The sequence below is a fragment of the Mus musculus genome, chromosome 4 (genome assembly GCF_000001635.26).
Source record: "Mus musculus strain C57BL/6J chromosome 4, GRCm38.p6 C57BL/6J".
Lineage (NCBI taxonomy): Eukaryota > Metazoa > Chordata > Mammalia > Rodentia > Muridae > Mus > Mus musculus.
In genome coordinates this window covers 9627026-9646503 of record NC_000070.6, presented here as the reverse complement: position 1 = coordinate 9646503, position 19478 = coordinate 9627026, and the positions used below count along the sequence as shown (strand labels likewise).

Here is a 19478-nt window from a genome sequence, read left to right as displayed (position 1 = left end):
GCATTATCATACTATCGTATATATTCATGGGTTCTCTGGAATGTTCTAGAACTTGGATATAGTGTGTACTCATCAAACCCAGCCTTCAAACCCCTGCTTCCCGGCTGCTGTTGGTCACTCTTCCACATTGAGGCTCTTAGCAGCCGTGCTGGTGTGTCCCCCTGACCAGCATCCAATCACCAGGGACCCCGCTGTACAGACCGTCAGGACTGCAGGCTTCAGGACTGCAGGCCTGGGAGGAAGAGATTAAGAAGCCCCAGGCTAAGTTAGGGATGCTGTTGCAGATAATGAGTGGCTGGGGACCAAGGAAAGGAAAAGGCCAGCACTGGTTCGAGAGGGTGCATAGATTTTCACCTGGCAGGTGTTTGGAGACAGGCGCAGCCGGTGGCTCAGTGGATGTAGGTCTTGGCTCTTGAGGTCTCGGGTCACATCAGGCTGATATTAATAGTTTGTGAGTTCACATTACAGGTTTGTTCCCTGCCTGTACCCAGGGCTGGTTCTTAGCTCCAGCAGCTGGTACTTTGATAGTGGCTGTCAGTGTTTGCCATGGTGTTGATTTGGCATATACAAATCTAGTTTATTTTTTAAAAACTTTAGAAGAATTCTTCCTTATAAAAAAGTTATCATTACAGGTGTTTTCTTGAAATTTATAACTTACTTTCCCTGCAATGAATACATGAATGATTTAAAGTGGTATCTCAGCCATTTTCTCTCTTTACCCCACTGCACAGGTGGTCTGCCACCTTTGCAAAATTAGGCAAGGAAGACATTTTGTAACAATGCGTATTTAATTATTGGAGAATATAGAAGAAGGAACAGGTTAACTCTCTTAGATCTCCTTTTGCTGCATTGAAACACTATGACTGACCAAAAAGCAAGCTGGGGAGCCAAGGCTTATTTGGCTTGCACTTCCAGATCGTAACGCATCATTGGAGGAAGTCAGGACAGGAACTCACGCAGGACAGGGACCTGGAGGCAGGAGCTCACACAGAAGCCATGGAGGAGGGCTGCTTCCGAGCTTCTTCCGAGCTTGCTTAGCCTGTTTTCCTATAGAACCCAGGACCATCAGCCCAGGGGTGGCTCCACCAACAATGGGCCAGGTCCTCCTCCATCAGTCACTAATCAGCCTTGCCTACAGCTTGATCTTATGGAGTGATTCTCTTAACTGAGGCTCCCTCCTCTCAGATGACTCTAGTTTGTATCAAGTTGACATGATGCTCTCCAGCACATTAACTGTAACGTACATAGGGCCATGGCTAAGACATACACAAGGAATAACCAGCCCTCTACTGAAGAAGCCCGAGGCTTGCATTGGCCCTAATTTAATGGCCACGATTCTTATGTCAATGAAATGGCTACTGTCTTGGAATTTTTTAATGAGGCTGGCCCAGCACAGGCTGGGCAAGAGCTCAGGAGCATGTTGGCACTGGTCGTGTTGGGGATAGCTGGGAGTATTAAGATAGGTAAACTGAGAGAGTAGAAGCAGATCTTTCGCAGTAGTTCTGAGTGATTCCAGAAAATGCGGGGTGTGGATAGTTTCGGCAAATATGTGCATGCCTGGTGTGTACGTAAGCAGGAAATTGATACCTGGGATGTATGCTGACTGCCTGGGATGATGGAGACACTGATAAACATATCTCCATTTCAAATCCATACCAGGGCACGGCCCCAGAAGTGTGGCCACTCTGTGAGTCAGCTGTGGTATGTGGTTCCATGGTGTGCTCCTTGCCATCCTAGCACCCTCAAGAAGAGCTTCCAAAATATTTATTATAATAATTCACTATTATTGAGCATTGTATGATACTGTCATATTATATTCACAATATTTTATTAGTTACCAGAAGGTCATCTTTAACTCCTTCCTTGGAAACCAAGACACAGATTTTTCAGTTGCCTCTGGTACTTTCTTCACTCTGTCTTGTATCTGGACCGTCATATTTTAAGTTACTGACTTCTCTTCAGAGTGTTTAAATATTTCATTTGCTTATGAATACTTAAGTTGGACTGAAGAAATCGAAAGATGAAGAACAAGCAGCTTTGAAAGGTTGCTGCTTGCTCTAGATTCCCCTTGCTCTAAATTAATTTCATGTATTAATTAGAGCTAGAATGAATTCTGTAAACTGCTAATCTTAGAACAGTGAAAAAAATGATATTAAAATTGGGCCAATTTCATTTCCCAGAAGGGAACCCTTGGGTGTTGGATTGCGTAATCTCTGTCCAGGACCAGTTTTGGGGACCTTTTCCTCCCTTCTTAACCTTCCTGTCATTCCCTCCTCTTTGTTTCTTTCCTTCAGTGGCCGCAGTCCTCTCTTGTTTTCTAGTGAAATGTTTTCATACCCTGGCTTTAATTTTGCCATTCCTGGGATGATAGTGTTGTGGATCAGGATTCTAGGGCATTCACATTTCTTCTCATTTATCATTTGTCTTCCTTTAAGCACACTGGCTAACTAGTCCTGCAGACTTTTGATTGAAATTCTGGAGGGTTGAATCTTGCTGCCTCTGGTCTTGGGGCCACATGTGGGCTCCTTTAATTACACAGTGATTTGGTGTTAAAGCTGAGGCTCTGGAAGCCTGTTTGGAAGAAACACAAACTGGTGGGACAGTTTGTTTCCTTGTGTGTTCTGTCCAGCTGCGTCTTCATTTGGAGCCTGGAGTTGGAAGAGGTAGGGACAAGCCAAGCAGGGCATCCATACTGAGTGGGAAGGGCGCAGATTGTCAGGAGTGCAGTCTGTCTGCCTGAGCGATTAGCAGCATGTGGCCACAGGGAAGTGGTCTCTAAAAATAGCTGGTGAGCAGTTTGCAGTCAGGTCCAGTTTCAGCACTGGAGCCCTTGTCCTGGCAGTACTGGTAGCCACAGTTCTTGCAGGGAAGGACCACTGGGTGCCCATACCTCCCGGGGGCACCTTAGTTTTTTCCCTTCTGTGTATTTTGTGCATGGATTGAAGAAATCAAAATGGCTGAAGATAAAGGTATATTTCTGTTGTTTGGCATGAATGGGGCCTGGACCTAGCTGCCAGCTTGTTGCTTCATTTCAGCTGTGCTCCCTTCAGAGGCTTTTGGCTGAGTGCTTTTAGCCTTCCACATTTTCTGTCCTAAATTTCTGGAGAGATCGAGTATTCACAGTGGCTGGGTTTTCATGGAATGATCTGTCTTTAGTCTGAATAGGCATTGCTGTCCTAATAAACTGTCTTTTATTATATTCTACTATTGTAAACCTCATTGTATAAACTTCCATAGTCTGATATGACTGTTCCAATGAACCTAGAGAATTCTGTGTTCAGAGTTCATATAAAAGGACAGGGAACTTAAGGGCTGTGCAAGTCCAGTCTTGTATCAGTGAGTGTGCTTGGTTCGAGCAGGCTTGCCTAATATGGAAATTGACCTACTTCATGTGCAGCAGAGGGTAAATGAAAAACAAAATAGGAGACACTAGAATTTTGTTTCTTAAATGGATACTTTCATTCCCTTAATGTGTTGAATTTATTTTTTTTGTTTATATCTTTTATTTTTTTTTATAAGCAAAGATTGTCTTTTTATTAAAAAAAAAAAGTTAAAATCATGTGCATTGGTTAGGTATACTGAAACTCCGTGTAAGGAATTGCCGTTTGAATGTGTTAGATGCTCTGTTTAGATTCGCTGTGAAATGGCAGGCACCAAGCCCACTAACAGTTGTCCGTGAATGGTGTGCAGTTTGCTTAATGGCAAATGAGTGACTTGACCCTTCTGTTTACCCTTTCCTCAGCCAGTGTGCAGTGGCCCTTTGTCCCTAGCCCAGGCTTCACTTTGGAGTCTTTTCTCCTGATTGTTGGAACTCTCACTCTCCATAGTAATGTTCTGTCCAGTACTATGGGCAAACATTTTCTAATGTGGACATCATTTTGATGAGCCAGCTTGGATGAAAATGAATCCCATTTCATTTTCATTTCAGAAAATGAATTGCGATATTCTTAACTCTACAAAACCCTGGTGACCATGGTGTCCCTAGGACTGTAGTTTGGATGGAGAGCCAGAGAACAAGATGAGGGCTCACTCCAGATTTATTTTAATCTGAGAAAATAGCATCAACTGCTGGTGTTCTTCCAGAATATTTTTGTGACAACATCCTGGTTTTGAGTTTGTTCGTGGAGTTTGAAACTCAAGTATTTGCTTTACCACAGTTCTCTTGAGTCAGAAACCAGATCTTCTGCCCTTGGGGACTAGGCACAGCACATTCACAAAGGGACCGCCCCCGCACATGCTTAGCTTAGCGTTCCTCATGAGCATGTTTAAAGGGAAGACTTTGAAGTGCTGATAGAAAGATTTTCCTATGATGTAATGCTCTTAGCCTTTATGGAACTAACAAGTATTAATAGTAATAAGGTTAATGATGCTGGAGTAACACACTGATTGACTTTGTAAAGGGATAAAGTATTTTTAACAATTTGCTATTTTAGTTAATGAGGAACAGTAGGAAAAGGTGGTGTCTGGCAGAATATCCAAGAACAGATAAGACAAGAACCCAGTTTATTGTAGTTTTATCATTGATTTTAACTGAATGTATTTCATTTTAAAGAAAGATTTAGTTTTGTTTTTTAGTTATGGGTGTGCATACATGAGTTCAGCTTCACACAGAGGCTGGCGACCTTGCAGTCCTTTGAAGCTGAGTTACAGGCTGGTGTGAGCCACTGCTGTGGGTCCTGGGAAGTGAACATGAGAGCGGTGCACACTCGGTCACTGGGCCATCTCTCCATCATGGACTTCTCTGGATGTTATATAAGATTAAGAAGGGCCTTTTCTTATGGCTTAGGAAGATGTCTTCCTGTTTATAAAAGTGTAGTAAACTAAACCCTGAACACTGCTATTGATGGTGCCCTCCTGCTCCGAGGACTTAGTCATTTCTTCCCTCATTTTGAAACATTCCAGAGATAGCTTATTTTGTATTATTTTAATGATTTATTAAATTTTATAATGTGATTATTTATGACTTTTAAAAATATTAGAAACCATGTTCTCCAACAATAAAAGATCTTCTTTAGCCATAATTTTATAAATGTAGTTACAGGAATATACTTAAGTATACACATGTGTTTGAGTGTGTACACACACTAAGACTGAGTTAGTCTTTTGATCTCTTGAGGTTGTGATCTACTAATGGATTTAAAACGTGAATATTCTTGGGATTGGAATACTGGCTCAGTTGGTGAGAACATAGGTTGCTCTTGCAGAAGACCTGGGCACACCCACGTAGTAGCTTACAACCTGCCATAGCTCCAGTTCCGGATGACCTCTTCTGACCTTTATAGGCACCAAGCACTCATATGGTGCACAAAACACTCATAACGCATAAAATAAATCTAAGAAAAGAATATCCTTTTAACAAACAGTTTCAGTTCTCTTTCTGAGTAATGCATTGGAATTATTTAATTGCCTGAAGCTGCTAGTTCTTTTAGTAGCATGTGTGGAGGTAGAAGGTGGGTTCTGAGTAAAAGCTGATGGAGATGCGAGTCATGCAGGTCAGCCCTCTTTAGACGCTGAGGACTTAGGACCGCAGAGGTCATTTCCTGAGCTTTGCAGTGCCGATGAGGGTGAGGATTCCTGTCCTTGAGAATTCAGGGGTTTCTAGGCAGGAAATGCCCCATGCAAGGGATGCTTAGGGATACTGGTGAATAATCCCGGGACCCCTCTGCCTTTGGGCTGGGGAAACTCAGCATGTTGGATGTTGTGGCACGTGAGAAACAGTTGCACAGAATGAACAATGTCCTGCTTAAGCCTCTAGAAATACCTTTAGCAGAAATGTGGGCAAGTTGCCATGAGGGCCACATGTATGTAGCAGTGCTCGGGCCAGTGCTGTGGGAAGAGCCCACAGTGCCACTCATACCTGGCATTGTCCTTCTGTAAGATGGAGCAAGGTTTCCTTTTCCCAGATGCCCTTTGGGGATATGATATAACCTTCTAAGTATATTTGTTTATAATTGTGGAATATAACATTCTTTTAAAAGTGAATATGATGCTAATTTATAAAAAAGTATTGACTTTTTTTTATTAGTAATGACCAGTGACTTCTGTTTATTTGACCATTAGAAGAATATTTCTGGAGGATTATAAGGCACATAAAACATAGCAAACGTGATAAACGACACTTGGTGAACAGCAGTTTACAGAGCTGTTTCCTGCATTGAGTCCAGTTGGCAAGGCCTGCTTCCTGCCTTCCCACGCCCTACTGGGTCTCCTGGAGGAGGGAGATGGAACTGGGCTGGATTGCTTCTTTTTGTCTGTGATTTCTGTTTTTGTACCTCCTCTCTCTCACCTTTCCCAATATTGCATAATTTTAGAGGGAATTGTCTCCTTCTGTGGCGGTTATGACTCAGGACTGTGTACAATGTAAATAGGATATGGAAAAAGGTCCATAGGCACCTCTTGATTTCATTTAATTTATACTCACTGAACTTCAAGGGTTCTAGGGTGGGTTTCTGATTGCGTGTAGGCAAGAGATATCGCTCCATAAGAAAATAGCAACTCACCAGCACCAGGAAAAGCCAGCTTCCAGTAAAGGAGCCAGCAGAGCCGTAAGGCACCAGGAAGATCAGCACAGCCATTCAGGGATTAGAGAGCCATGTAGGACGGAGAGCCACAGAAGGGGAAGGCAAAACAGATTGCCTGTCCCCATGTCCATGCCACCTGCTAAAGACTTGGATGCTGTAGCAAAATGAAAACTGAACAGCTTTGGCTAGTTGAAAACTTACATTTTTTGATAATACAAGATAACAGTGAGAAATATCAAAACGGGACCAGTATTTTCCTTGGTACAGGAAGGCAAGAACCTGAAGTTTCAGGAAGGCAGATGACATACCAGTGTCTGCTAATTAGCACGAGAGGCAGGACATGTGGCCGTGCAGACTCTTTTGACAAAGGACTTGGGAGGAATTCTATTTAAAAGCAAAACCAAAGTGTAACCCAATCAGGAGTTTGCTTGTGTTCAAAATTAAGATTATTTAAGCATGGTGATTGAGTAAGCAGAAGCTTCTCGTGTTCAGAGTCATTAATTTATGGAGTGCACTTTGAGAATTTAGTTAAAACGTGTTTCTGAAATGATTTATCAAATTACTGTCAAAATGGTGTTCAGCCAAGTATCTTCTTCCGCTGTGATGACACATGCCATTTTTCTCTCTCCACACAGAGGCAAAGCACGGAGGACACAAGAATGGGAGAAGAGGAGGGATTTCAGGAGGGTCCTTTTTCACATGGTTCATGGTCATTGCATTGCTCGGCGTCTGGACATCTGTGGCTGTCGTGTGGTTTGACTTGGTCGATTATGAAGAAGTTCTAGGTAAGAACTAGGGTATGATTTCTCTAGTGAGCTTGTAAGAGTGAAAATCCAAGGATTGTTATTTCTTCTCTTGTATTATGACAGGTTGTAGCTTCCCACCAACTCTTGAAAAAGCAAAGGGCTGCCCCAGAGTAGTGACCTGAATCTTGAAGATTTCTGTGTAGGCTCTCTATTTATTGTGGTATATGGATGCTTCCATCAAAACAAATTTTGTTAAATTCATTTTCGCTATTTTCTGCACTCTTTATTTTCTGTTCAGGTTTATTATGAATTTTAAAAAATTCTAGATCATGAACTGATTCCTTTAGTGGGTATAGATCTGAAGTAGCATCTTATTGTATAGCCCAGGTTGGCCTGGAACCTACAATGATCCTCCTGCCTTGGCTTCCAAGTGTTAGGGTTACAGATGTGAGCTGCCGTGGTTGGTTGATGGCAAAACCTTTCTCTAGAGAGAGTTTTCAAGGAACACCTACCTGCCCATGTCTGATGAGATAAGAGTGTGTGTGCACGGCTGGGTGAGTTCTGGGTGGACCACGTGGTTAGGTAGGGGGCATCTCCATCCTCATTTGAGGAAGTTCCTGGGGGTACTTCCTGTTCTCTTCATATAATCACCTATGTGAGTGTATGCATGTGTGTGGGTCAGAATAGGGCGATGGGTCCCTTGGAGCTGGAGTTTTAAACCATCATGAGCCGCCTGATATGGGTTCTGGGAACTGAAGTTAGTTCTGGAAGAGCGGGAAGCACTCTCCATGCTGAGTCATTTCTCCAGCCACACTAATGTTTTTTAAAATGATTTGGTTTTCTTTCAATTATTTTAAAAATGGAGAGAAGTCACATAATTTAAATACTGTAAACATTTGAAAATCTAAAACTCACTGATTTTTAATATATTCCCATTTTGCGCAATCGTCATCTAATTTAGAGCGTGTCTATTGTGCACTGTTTCCCTCCAGTGAGATTTTGACTTTCTGTGATTGTTTTGTGTGTTCTGAGCACAGCATGTACGTGCGTGTCACATTTTGAGTTGCCTGCTTACATTTAGCACCATTATACATGTAAGGTCTAGAGTAATACTTTATCCTATGACAATACTCTGTTTATCCTGAAATCCGTGATGACAGTCATTTGTTTTCACTGTTGGCAATTATGCAGAATGGCCATCCCCTTTACTAATCCAGTTAATGACAGAGAGATGTCAGTAAGAAAACTACGCAGTTGCTAATGTTGTGTTGAAGACCTGCCCTCTTACAGTAGACCTCTCTTGCAGTCATAGAGAAAAACAAAGGATAACACAAGATGCTTATCTAAATCTGTCACTCATTGATGTTTCTCCCTCTTACTGCCTCAAGGGAAGTGGCTCCAAATAGGTAGATTAAAAAATGGTTTACTTTATCATAAAGAAAAAAGTATGCTTTCATTAACATACAGTCTTGCTAGGTAATTTGTATACTTTTAATGATAAATAACAATTTTCATGTTTTTATATACATGCAGCCAAAGCAAAGGACTTCCGTTATAACTTATCAGAGGTACTTCAAGGTAGGCACTGGAGATGCAGCTTAAGTGGTTTTGCATCTGTCTCTAAGACCTAGTCATCTACAGCAAGAATGTAATGGCAGACGCAGTCTCCCCTTGTAAGATTCTTACAAGGTCCCCTTGTAATGTCACTTGCTGTCTTTAAAATGGCACTATACTATTGATAGCCTTGAATTACAGGCTATTACTTTGGTTTTCTTAGCGGTAAGGATACCATCTTCATCCCTGCTTTCTTACCAGTTTTCTCCTGGGTTTACTAAGTTAGACTTTTGTATAGTAAAACTAGATCTGGGAATTCTGTTCTGCACCAAAATTCCTGCTGCAATTGTACTTTGAATTAAAGATCTGGAAATAGTATTTTTTGCCATCTATTTTTCGTAAGAATGGTATACTTTTGCTCTTTAAAATAGTGCTGTGCAGTATGATTTTTCCCCATAGCTCTTGTTCAGTCATGAATTATAAACAATGTTGATTTTAGAATAATTGCTAGGGTATGGACTTATAAGACTTATTTGTTAAAGTTTGGTTTGGTTCTTCTGCCTAGCCCCATGCTCCTAGAAATAAGACTCAACTCAAAATATACTTACAAATACCTTGGCCATTTAGCTAGGCTCTTCTCTGACTAGCTCATAATTTAAAATAACCCATTTATTCTAATCTGTGTCTTGCCACATGGCTGGTTACCTGTGTTTAGGTACCATGCATTTTTCACATCTTCCCAGGAAAATCTTCTGTGCCTGGCATTTTCCCAGAATCCTTTCTGCCTCCCAGATGTCCCACCTCTTTTTTTCATGCCTAAGCTATAGGCCATCCATTTTATTATTGACAGGTGCCACATCCATACAGACACAGATATTTTCTCTCACTCATTTGAAATGCTAAGCCCCGTGTACAGCAATTGTTGAGTGAGGGCCGAGTGAACCTGGAGCCTGGCTTCTCACTGTTCCTTTTTAAGCCTTCCTTTTTTTTCTCCTTAAGTAATGGATATCTGGTGCCAAGGACATTTTTAAGTGGGTGAGTTTTCCCTCACCATTTCAGGAAGCCTCCAGTTTCACCAACTTTACTTCTGGAACTGACCACCCCACCTCAAGTTGATGCATGCTTTTTAAAAAATAATGTATTGTTAGATGTCAAACTATTCATCCTTCCCTTATCAAGTAATTATGCTCTAGTTGGTTTATTTATATTTGATCTTTATTTGAAGCTTGGGTTGCATAGATTGTTGATAGTTTAGTGAAGTTTTATACCTTAGAAACCTCAAATTATATGCAATTGTTAGACCGTTAGAGATGGGCTGATATTTTTCTTATATATGTCCCAATACTTATGTAAAATATTTTGGAGAGAATAGTAAAATTACTGTGAAGTGATAGGATCAGAGTATTCCTGAATCGTTAGGGCAAGCCTTTCACTCCTCTCTTAGGAAGTACGCAGCTAGACAGTTCTAAGTCTGTAGGTGTCTGCCCGTGAGCTTTGATAGTGTAGTCTTATAGTTTTGATTGTGAGCCGAGCCTTTAAGGGCTGAGCCATCTCTCCAGCCTTTGATAGTATATTCTTACAGTTTGGCTTTGCAGCAGTAAGTGGAGAGGAATCAGTAATATATATGGTGTCTAAAAACTGCAGCAAGAGACGATGTATTATTAAATTTGTTTTCTTTCTATTCCTGTGTCTATCATGTCTCTCCTGTTGTAGGAAAACTAGGAGTCTATGATGCGGATGGCGATGGAGACTTTGATGTGGATGATGCCAAAGTTTTATTAGGCAAGTACTCTTCTTTCTCTCTTTTTGTTAGAAGGGGTCAGATACTGAAGTCAGAAGAATACTTTTGCTATAATAATTATCTGTAGCAACTGTAAACATTTCTATTTATTGACTTGTTCATTTATTTACTTATTTACATCCCAACTGCTGCCCTCCCTCCCGGTTCCCCCTTCACAGGGTCCCTCCTCCCTCCCCCCACCACTTCACTTCTGAGAGGGTAGGACCCCTCTGGGTACCCCCCCCACCCTGGCACATCAAGTCTCTATAGGATTAGGCACATCCTCTCGCACTGAGGCAGAACAAGGCAACCTGTGGCCTCCATCCAGCCCATGCATGCTCTTGGGTTGGTGGCTCAGTCTCTGGGAGCTCCCAGGAGTCCAGCTTAGTTGTCCCTGTTGGTCTTCCTGTGTGGTTGCCATCTCCTTAAGGGCCTTCAATTTTTCTCCTAACTCTTCCGTAGGGGTCCCCAGCCTCCATCCAATATTTAGCTCTAAGTATCTGCATCTGTGTCAGTCAGCTGCTGGTAGAGCCTCTCAAAAAACAGTTGTGCTAGGTTCCTCTTTGTAAGCATAACAGAGTATCATTAACATGGTCAGAGATTGGTATCTGCAGTTGTTGGCTGGCCATTCCTTCAGTCTCTGCTCCATCTTTGTCCCTGCATCTCTTTCTGAAAGGGCAAAGTTTGGATCGAAAGTTTTGTGAGTGTGTTGGTGTTCACTGGGGGTCATGCCTGTCTACAAGAGGTGGCCTCTTTAGGTTTAGTGTCCCCACTGGTGCTAGGCATCTCAGCTAAGGTCACCTGCATTGAGTCCTGGGAACCACCCCCACCCCCTACCTCCCTCCCCACCCATGCCTGGCAGCTGCGATTTCCATTCATTCTCCTGGCCTTTCAGGTGTGGGAAATGTAAACATTTTATGGAAGATATTTTGCAACTTAATATTTCATTTTTATTGATATACTAAATGAGCACTCTTCCATTGTGACTTTTTAAATTGCTCTTATAAGAGCATGTAGCTCTTAATACATCAAATTTTAATAATTATAGCTTCATTTGTGTTTCCAGATTTAAGCATTTCATATTCTGAACTTAATGTTCAGAGATATAGGTAATGTCCTCATGTGTTTTCAAATGAGGAACAGATTTTTTTAAAGTACTATTTTTCATAATCCTGACTATAAGATGTAAATTTCTCCCATTAAAATGCTGATTAGGGCCAGCTCTGCTTAGCATACATAATGAGACCAAATGAAGGCCAAATGTTCAGTATGATATGACCATGGATGAAGCTGTACATTTCTCAAGTTTTACATAAGTTAGTTTTGAAATAAAACCATGGCAGAAAGTATCTTTAATGTCCTATTTGTATTTAAGTTTACATGAAAACATACACTAGTGGTTATTGATCACATTTTCCTGTTTTGACAGTCATGGATTCCTCTCTGTGTTTGTAACTACGTTAACAGCTAGGTTTTTCTTGAACTAAATAAAGATTGGTATTTCCTCATTGTTTTAAAATACTGTCTTAATAGGAAGGCTAGTGGTGACTTGAATGTGCAGATTTTGTGTACTCTGGCCAGTTTTGGCTGGTTTGAAGCAGCTTACTTCCTGTTCCTTAGTATGAAGCAATATATATTAAAGCTTCAGATGGAATTACTTAGCAAGGCAATAGCTGTGGCCTGGTATTATATATGCCCTAAGTTTAGTAGCATGCTAAATAAACCATCTTGTGAATTTATGATTGTGAAGCAATAGAAAGGTATTGTAGCAGGTTAGCAGCTTTGCATAGTTAGATTTTACGTCCTTTTAAAACAAACTCTAAGAATGAAGCAGTTTTATTTATGTCCAGCTGTAACAGAGCTCCTGACTTAGCCCTACCTTGGTGTATGCTTTTCCCGTATGCGCAGTGGGAGGTAGCGTTTCCTATTTACAGTTGGAAGTCCACTGTGCAGCTTTCATGATCTATCTTGACTTAATGGTAATTGCTTTCTGGCTATAATTTCATCATTATCAATCTAAATCAGAGTTTTAGTACCTACATTAAATCTTCAGGTGACGTTAGTTTAGGCAAGTGAAAGAAATGAAGTCATGAACAACAATCGTTAGGTTGGTAGCTACGATGGTAGCATGCCCCACTTGACAGCAGCCTTTGTTTTCTGTCTTGTTGAGATGAGACCTCGGCCCTTAGGGCGCAGTTTTAGGTAAAGGCAGGAAGCAAGGTGACGGAGAGGAGAGGTGACGGAGAGGAGAGGTAACGGAGAGGAGAGGAGAGGAGAGGAGAGGAGAGGAGAGGAGAGGAGAGGAGAGGTGACGGAGAGGAGAGGTGACAGAGAGGAGAGGACAGAGATTACTGAGAAGCACAGTAATTAATGTAGCGTTAAATGGCCACAGACCTGGCACGCAGGCCACACTTTTTTCCCCTGGCGTTTGAAGCCTAGCTCTAATACTAATTTGTGGAAAGTCTATATGCTGCTTTTCTTTTTAGATTTTCCTCAAGACCCATAGCTCCTACTGATCCTACTAATTCTAAGTATCCTGATGCACTTTGAAAATGCCCTGCCCTTGGACATAGAATTTCCTATTGTTTAGGCCAAGTCGTCTGAAATGCAAGTGATTTGGGTTTCAGTGTGTTAATGAAACCTATAGACACGTGCATATGCAACCACAATTAGAGAGAGGCAGTGAACTGGAGAGACAGCAAGCACTGGCTGGAGCTGCAATAGGAGGGTTTGGAGGAAAGACCAACTGGGAAGGGGAAAGTGATGCAATTGATTCATAATCTAAATAAAAGAAAAGAAAAGAAAAAAGAAAAAAAAATGTTCCCCACATACTGTCAGCAGGAATGCCCAGGACTCAGTTCTAGGACTAATGTCTTATAATAACCTCGCCGGAAGATGCAAGCCTGCCCCTCTGTTGTACAGCTAGCACGTGGCTGACCCCTGTCAGGTATGGCTGACCCCTGTCAGTCAGGTGTGGCTGCAGCACCAAGCAGAGGCACTCAGCCTAAGCAAAGACTGGAAAGGACCGTGAGGCCATATGAGGAGCATGGAGCTCGCCCAGCGTTTAGTGCTGTTCATTTGAGGCAGACTCAGCTCAGAGGAGGTCTGTGCCCAGGATCATTTTTCTTGTCAGCCTGGCATTCCTGCTTTAAGAACTACAGATACAGCTTTGGAGATGGAGTGGTTGGTGAAACCCTTGTTTCCCAAGCCTGAGGACCCAAACCTGGATTCTCACAGTGCAACAGTTCATTTCTCCTCAGGCAGTGGGGACAGGAGAATCCCTCAGGACTTGCTACTCAGTGATCTCCTTTAGGGAGATACCCTGTGCTGCTTCACTCGGCACCTACCTGGGCTCCCACATTCAAGGCAAACTCACTGTGAACCTCAAGGCCTCCCAGGCTCAGTGCTGGGTCATGAAGAAGATGCTTGACAGAAACTTCTGACACCACATATGCACACACACAAGTATGTGATGTTCACAAATATATACAGGACACACACACAAATATATACATCCATATACAGGACACACACAACTCTAGGCCGTGTAGGTAGGTCATTGTCCAAATGTTTGCTGCTCAGTGCCACTTGCCATGCTGAAGCTCGGAAGTTTCTTATTTTATATGTAGTAATAGGAAGCACTTAGAGCACAGAGGATAATGAAACACAGCAAGGGTTTTCTCTAAATACACGGTGGTAGTATTTAGGGTGGGGAGAAGTATCGTTCTCACAGGTCTTGGGTGGAAATGCAGATCTCTGTTCATAGCATTGGGAGACTCAAGTTAAATGAAAAAGCCCGGGACTTGTCAAAAACTGATTAAATACTGACTGCAGTTTGTGTCTTTCCTCTCTCCTCACATGTGGAAACTGATAGGGCCTGTTCTTCAGTTGACAATAGCAGAGAAGTTCACTGTAAGCTTGACAGGTAGCCAGGATTCTGTTATCTCTTGTATGTCGGTATTGCTGGTAGTTGTGGTACATGGAGAAGTTGTGTTGTAAATGACCTGAAATGACCCGGCTTTGGTTACGAAGGCGCTGGAGATTCTGATGCACATATTTCTTCCTGTCATAACTACCACCTGCTTTTCTTCCTCAAATTCTGGGGCCTTTCAGTGTATAGGGAACTGACTTTACATCTCAAGGGTCTTTCCCTACTTCGGGTCATTTCCCACTGGAGACGGTCATAATAATTTACCTCTTTATTTCTTCTATTCAGAGGGTCCTGTTTGGGAGCAGTGCTTAGAAAACAGCAGAGAACAAGAATCTTTGCAGTAAGAATGCCTTCTTTCATGGGCAAGAGGAAGAGGGGTCAGGGTTGTCCCCTATCCCTACCCCCCCTGCCAGTGGCTGCTAGAGCCTTCTCAGCCTTCCTCGGGGTTCTTCTAGGTAGGCAGAGAGGACTCTTATCAGCTCATTCTAACTTACAAGGCCTTGAACAAGTTGTAAGAGTGTATAGCACTAACTGAGTTAGGCGTTTGATATGAATGACCATATTTGAGCGTCTGGATACCAGATGAGATGCTGCAGGCTGTAATCCGCTGGCTTATGTACTCCGGAGCACCTGCAGTTTACTCCAGGGCGTATGATCAGGTCTGGCTCATCAGTGTGCAGATTGGGAGGCTGTCGGAAGTGTTTGCTTTGCCCTCTGTATCACTTTCTCCTATCACTGTCTGCAGAGTGTGCTGATACTCTGCAGGGTTTCCTGCCCAAGACTGTAGTAGGAAAAAGATGATCTGCTCATGAGCTGGGAGGAGCGTGAGGTTTGCTGGGTGGACTGAAGCCTGACTTGGAGGTGTGCTTCGTACCGGTCTCTGTATTCTCCGCATTACCTTTCTGTAAACCTGGGACCATGATACGCCCCCCTTTTGAGATCACTCTGCCTAAGCTTAACTTTTTCCACCTAACTGCTCTTCTTGTTTTCTCTTTCTCTCTTCCTTTATTCTTATGTAGGCCTGACCAAAGATGGCAGTAATGAAAATATTGATTCTCTTGAGGAAGTCCTTACTATTTTAGCGGAGGAGAGTTCAGATTGGTTTTATGGTTTCCTCTCATTTCTCTATGATATAATGACTCCTTTTGAAATGCTAGAAGAAGAGGAAGAAGAAAGCGAAACTGCAGATGGTGTTGATGGTACGTCACAGAATGAAGGGGTTCAGGGAAAGACCTGTGTCATTTTGGATTTGCATAATCAGTAACTTCAACTCAGGGACTGAAAAGCAGTGGGTTGGAAAACGGAGCTGCCTCCTCTTCCTTTGCTTACGCAGGGCTCAACGTGCAGTGGGGCAGTTGTGACTTCAGATAATGCCACCCATATGATCCTGATCATCCTGCCCAGCACAGCCACTTAGCTAGCCCCTCGCTTGGCTCCCTCCACACCCAGAAAGGAAGTGGTATTCCTCATTCCTATAGCTGTTCACAAAGTGCATTGGAAATGATGTTCTTGGTAGTATAATTGGTTTCTGTATCATTTTATCTCAACTTATGTATTCACTGAACTAAGTTGGAAATTGTGTTGTACTTAACCCTTGATGCTTGTCTTTCTCATACTTTTAATGATAGTTCTAATGGGAGTGATTCTAACAATATTTCTGGCATGACTAATCAGCGAATGCTCCTTTGTTGACCTTTAACTTGCCTGCTGTGTAGTGAAGCTGGTACTTTTTAATCTGTAATTTCTTTAGGTTAATTGACTAGTCATATAAGTTCCTACAAACTTGTTAAAGTTCTGTATTAATGGTGCTTTTGACATAATTTAAAAATCCTATGTTTTTGCCTTAGGGCAGTGAAGTTTCTGAATTCAGACACTAATAGGTTTGAATATGTCCATTTCTGAAATCAGAATTTGTTTTCAATTTTATTTTCAAATATAAATCTAGAGAAGGTAATTTGTAACTTTTTTTGGGGTCACCCTATTATAAAAGAGGGAGAGTGTGAATGTGCGTCTTGCAGAATGTTGTACATATTAAAACTATCTTTCCTGAATTAGGCTTTTCCATTTTTTACTAACTTATTACCTGTTGATTTGTGAGTTATGTATAATATAATGTGTAGAATTGTAAATTAAATTTATTGAACTGGTCCTTCATTTTTAGGAGAAAAAATTCTTTCCCAAACTATGAACACGGCAGTAGCTTTGTCTTAGCTTTTTGAAACTGAGTTCGCCTCAGTAATACAAAATCAGTTATTAAAAAAATCAGTTATTAGCTCTATATGCATCCATCTCTGAAAGGACGTGTTAGTGACTACCCTTGTGACTGAGCCGTGCGCCACCTGACAGGTTTACTGCTGCCCTTCCAATGACTCTCAAAGTGTCTAGCTCCCGTTGAGAGCCTCTAAAATTCTGCTCAGCTTTGGGTCTTCATGTGTTTTAAACCAGAGTACACTGGAGTTTCAGACAGTTTTATTTAAGTATCATTCCCAGATATTCTCTGTTTTTACATAGTTACCTTCATCAGCCATTTGCTCTGGGATGACGAAATGCCAGCTGAAGTAGAGTTCCTGAAATCAGAACACAGCAGTTCTCTCTCTAATGTCACTACTCTTGTACATGGTTCCATGTGCCACTCATGGGCCAGGGCTTCCCCAAGCTTCAATGGTTGTTAGGAGTTTTTCTCGTTCTTGTGTCCAGCGAGTGTTTTACTGTCAGTGAGGACTTGGTCAGAAGCTGCTTACACTCCAGGGTGCAAGCACTTCAGCTCAGGCCTTAGCAGCGTAGTGACTGAGGAGTCTTTAGTCATCTTCTCAGAGTCATTGTAGTTCTCCAGCTCAGGACTAAACTCATTTTGAATTTGAATGCTGTGAAATAATCAATGGTTGTTTGTTTTAAATTCACAACCTTAGGTCCTAAACACAATAAAAGTCACTTACCCAAATGGCTGAGAAACGGTTTTCAAAGCAGTTTTGTTTGTGTGCCATGACTACTAACTGTGGATGGTTTTAGTCAGGAATGAATAATTAAATTTCTGTGTTAAAAACGTTTGTAATTAATTTCTCATCAGGTTTTGTATCGTCATGATACTAATGCACATTATATGTACAGAAATTAATTATGCCCATCTTCCCAACTGTAAAGCAAGCGTGGTAACTTGCCAACAATTTTATACCACCTCCGATCAGTGCATCTAAAAAACCCTAAGTGATGATAAAATACAGGCAGCTGAAGAACCCCTGACTTCTCTGACTTCCTTCAACTTGTATCTGAGGCTTATTTGTGTGTGTATGAGAAAGAATAAAGTTATTGGCAAAAATGTGGTCTAAAGCAAATGTAACTTTTCTTAAGTGTTATTGATTACATATACTGAAGTTGTGAATTTATTTTGTAATTTTGTTTCATAGGTATTTTCTTACTTCATGTCTTACATTTATGGGCTGACTTTGAAAGGCCACTTTGTATGCTGTGTATATGAGTGTTCAATTAGTTACAGAGTTGTAAATCACTGTGTTAACTTTGCCTTTTCAGTTTTCATCATCTAAAAAACTGACCAGTGCTGTGCCGTCTATGTAGCATTGGCTCCCAAAGTGGCTGTCCTGCCTGCTCATGTACTGGGCCACTTTTCTGGTCTCAAGTTCAGTTAAATTGGGAAGGGGAGCTGGAGGTTGTGTGTGGTTCTTTGGCTACTTTCCGCTGTTCTTTCACTTGGAATGTTGAATGATGGTATGTAAGCTGGAGGGTTTTCCAGGAGCTGACCTTACTAACTCAGAAGCCTGGCCGTCAGTGTGCTGCCTGTGGATCCTGCAGAAGCCACACACGGGAGGGAGTGCTGGCTAGTCCTGCTTGCTCACCTCACACTTGAGTCTTTTTCTGTACAAGTTTCCTCTGCCTTCCGTAGCCCTGTCCAGACATTGTAAGAAAAGCCTTTTCTGTATTTGATCCTGGGCTGAGATGTATTTACCCTTAGTTATTCTAATTACAGTGGTTTTTGGGGGGTTTTGTTTGTTTGTTTTTAGCTCTCTTAATATTGGCAACTTTAAAGGACTGTGGAAGCAGAGAGTTCACTGCTCTGCTGCCTATCTTACTGCTGGGCAGTGTCTCACAGAGATTGGTACTAACAACCCTTTCTTAAGACTCTGGCTTAGCTCTGTAATGTGACACAAACTTTCTATGGTGTGGGCTGTGGGATTTTCATTAATCATGATGCATATTGGAACACTGAACAAGGAATTCAGTGACTCTATGTTCATATGTTAGTTGATAGGGCAGGCATGGCATAGTTTCCTTATATTTGCTGAGGTAAACCCGCCGTACCATTTGGACACTTTACACTTGGGTTTTGTGTAGTCCACATTGGGATTGGGTTTAGTGTTCCAGTGTAGGAAAGAGGAAGGTGAGGATCTTGGACTCAGTGCGCAGTCTCTTTAGGAAGCATGGGAGTGGCGAGGTGACCTCGGTGGGAAAGATAGGAATCTGTCCCCTGAAGGAGCTACTCGGATGCCGGATGCCATAAGAGAGCCCTTCTAAAGCCATGTGTTCTGCATGTGGCAAAACCATGGACCCAGCTTGGCTTAGTCATGCACACATTCTAGTCATAGCGGATATTACATTTTGGGATGGGTCTGTAGTAATGACCCTGTGGCCATTGCCAAAAGAGCATCCATTAGGCGTTCTCTCTAAGTGAAGAACATGACTACCTTTTCACATTTCTGTTAAAGAATTTGTAGCCATGACATGTGTACACAGTAATTACCACACACACTAGCAGAGCACAGTGACTGCTGCTGGCTTCCTTTTGTTGTTGTTGCGTTTTCTTTTACATTCACTTACTGTTTCCATCAAGACTGCCTTAAACGGGGACAGCCTCATCAGTACTTACATCCCAGTGGACTACAGGTGGCCAGAGGTTCCCTTCCCCACTGGATAGAACTTCTCTCAACAGTGCT

The 19478-nt window shown here is 42.0% G+C and overlaps 1 protein-coding gene across 18 annotated transcripts in view; it reads left to right on the top strand.

Annotated features, from left to right (window-relative positions):
- The window catches only part of Asph (aspartate-beta-hydroxylase), a 220260-nt gene that overhangs the window by 22841 nt on the left and 177941 nt on the right, over positions 1-19478 (top strand). For 7 of the 18 annotated variants that reach the window (NM_001290367.1, NM_001177849.1, NM_023066.3 and 4 more), the window contains exons 2-3: positions 7157-7306; positions 10535-10603. In NM_001290367.1, the coding sequence (NP_001277296.1) occupies positions 7228-7306; positions 10535-10603 (148 nt within the window). In that variant the 5' untranslated portion in view covers positions 7157-7227. Of the gene's footprint in view, positions 1-969; positions 2970-7156; positions 7307-8800; positions 8846-10534; positions 10604-15551; positions 17860-19478 lie in introns of those variants that run through there. The other 11 variants (NM_001177854.1, NM_001177852.1, NM_001177853.1 and 8 more) reach the window with 6 other exon arrangements.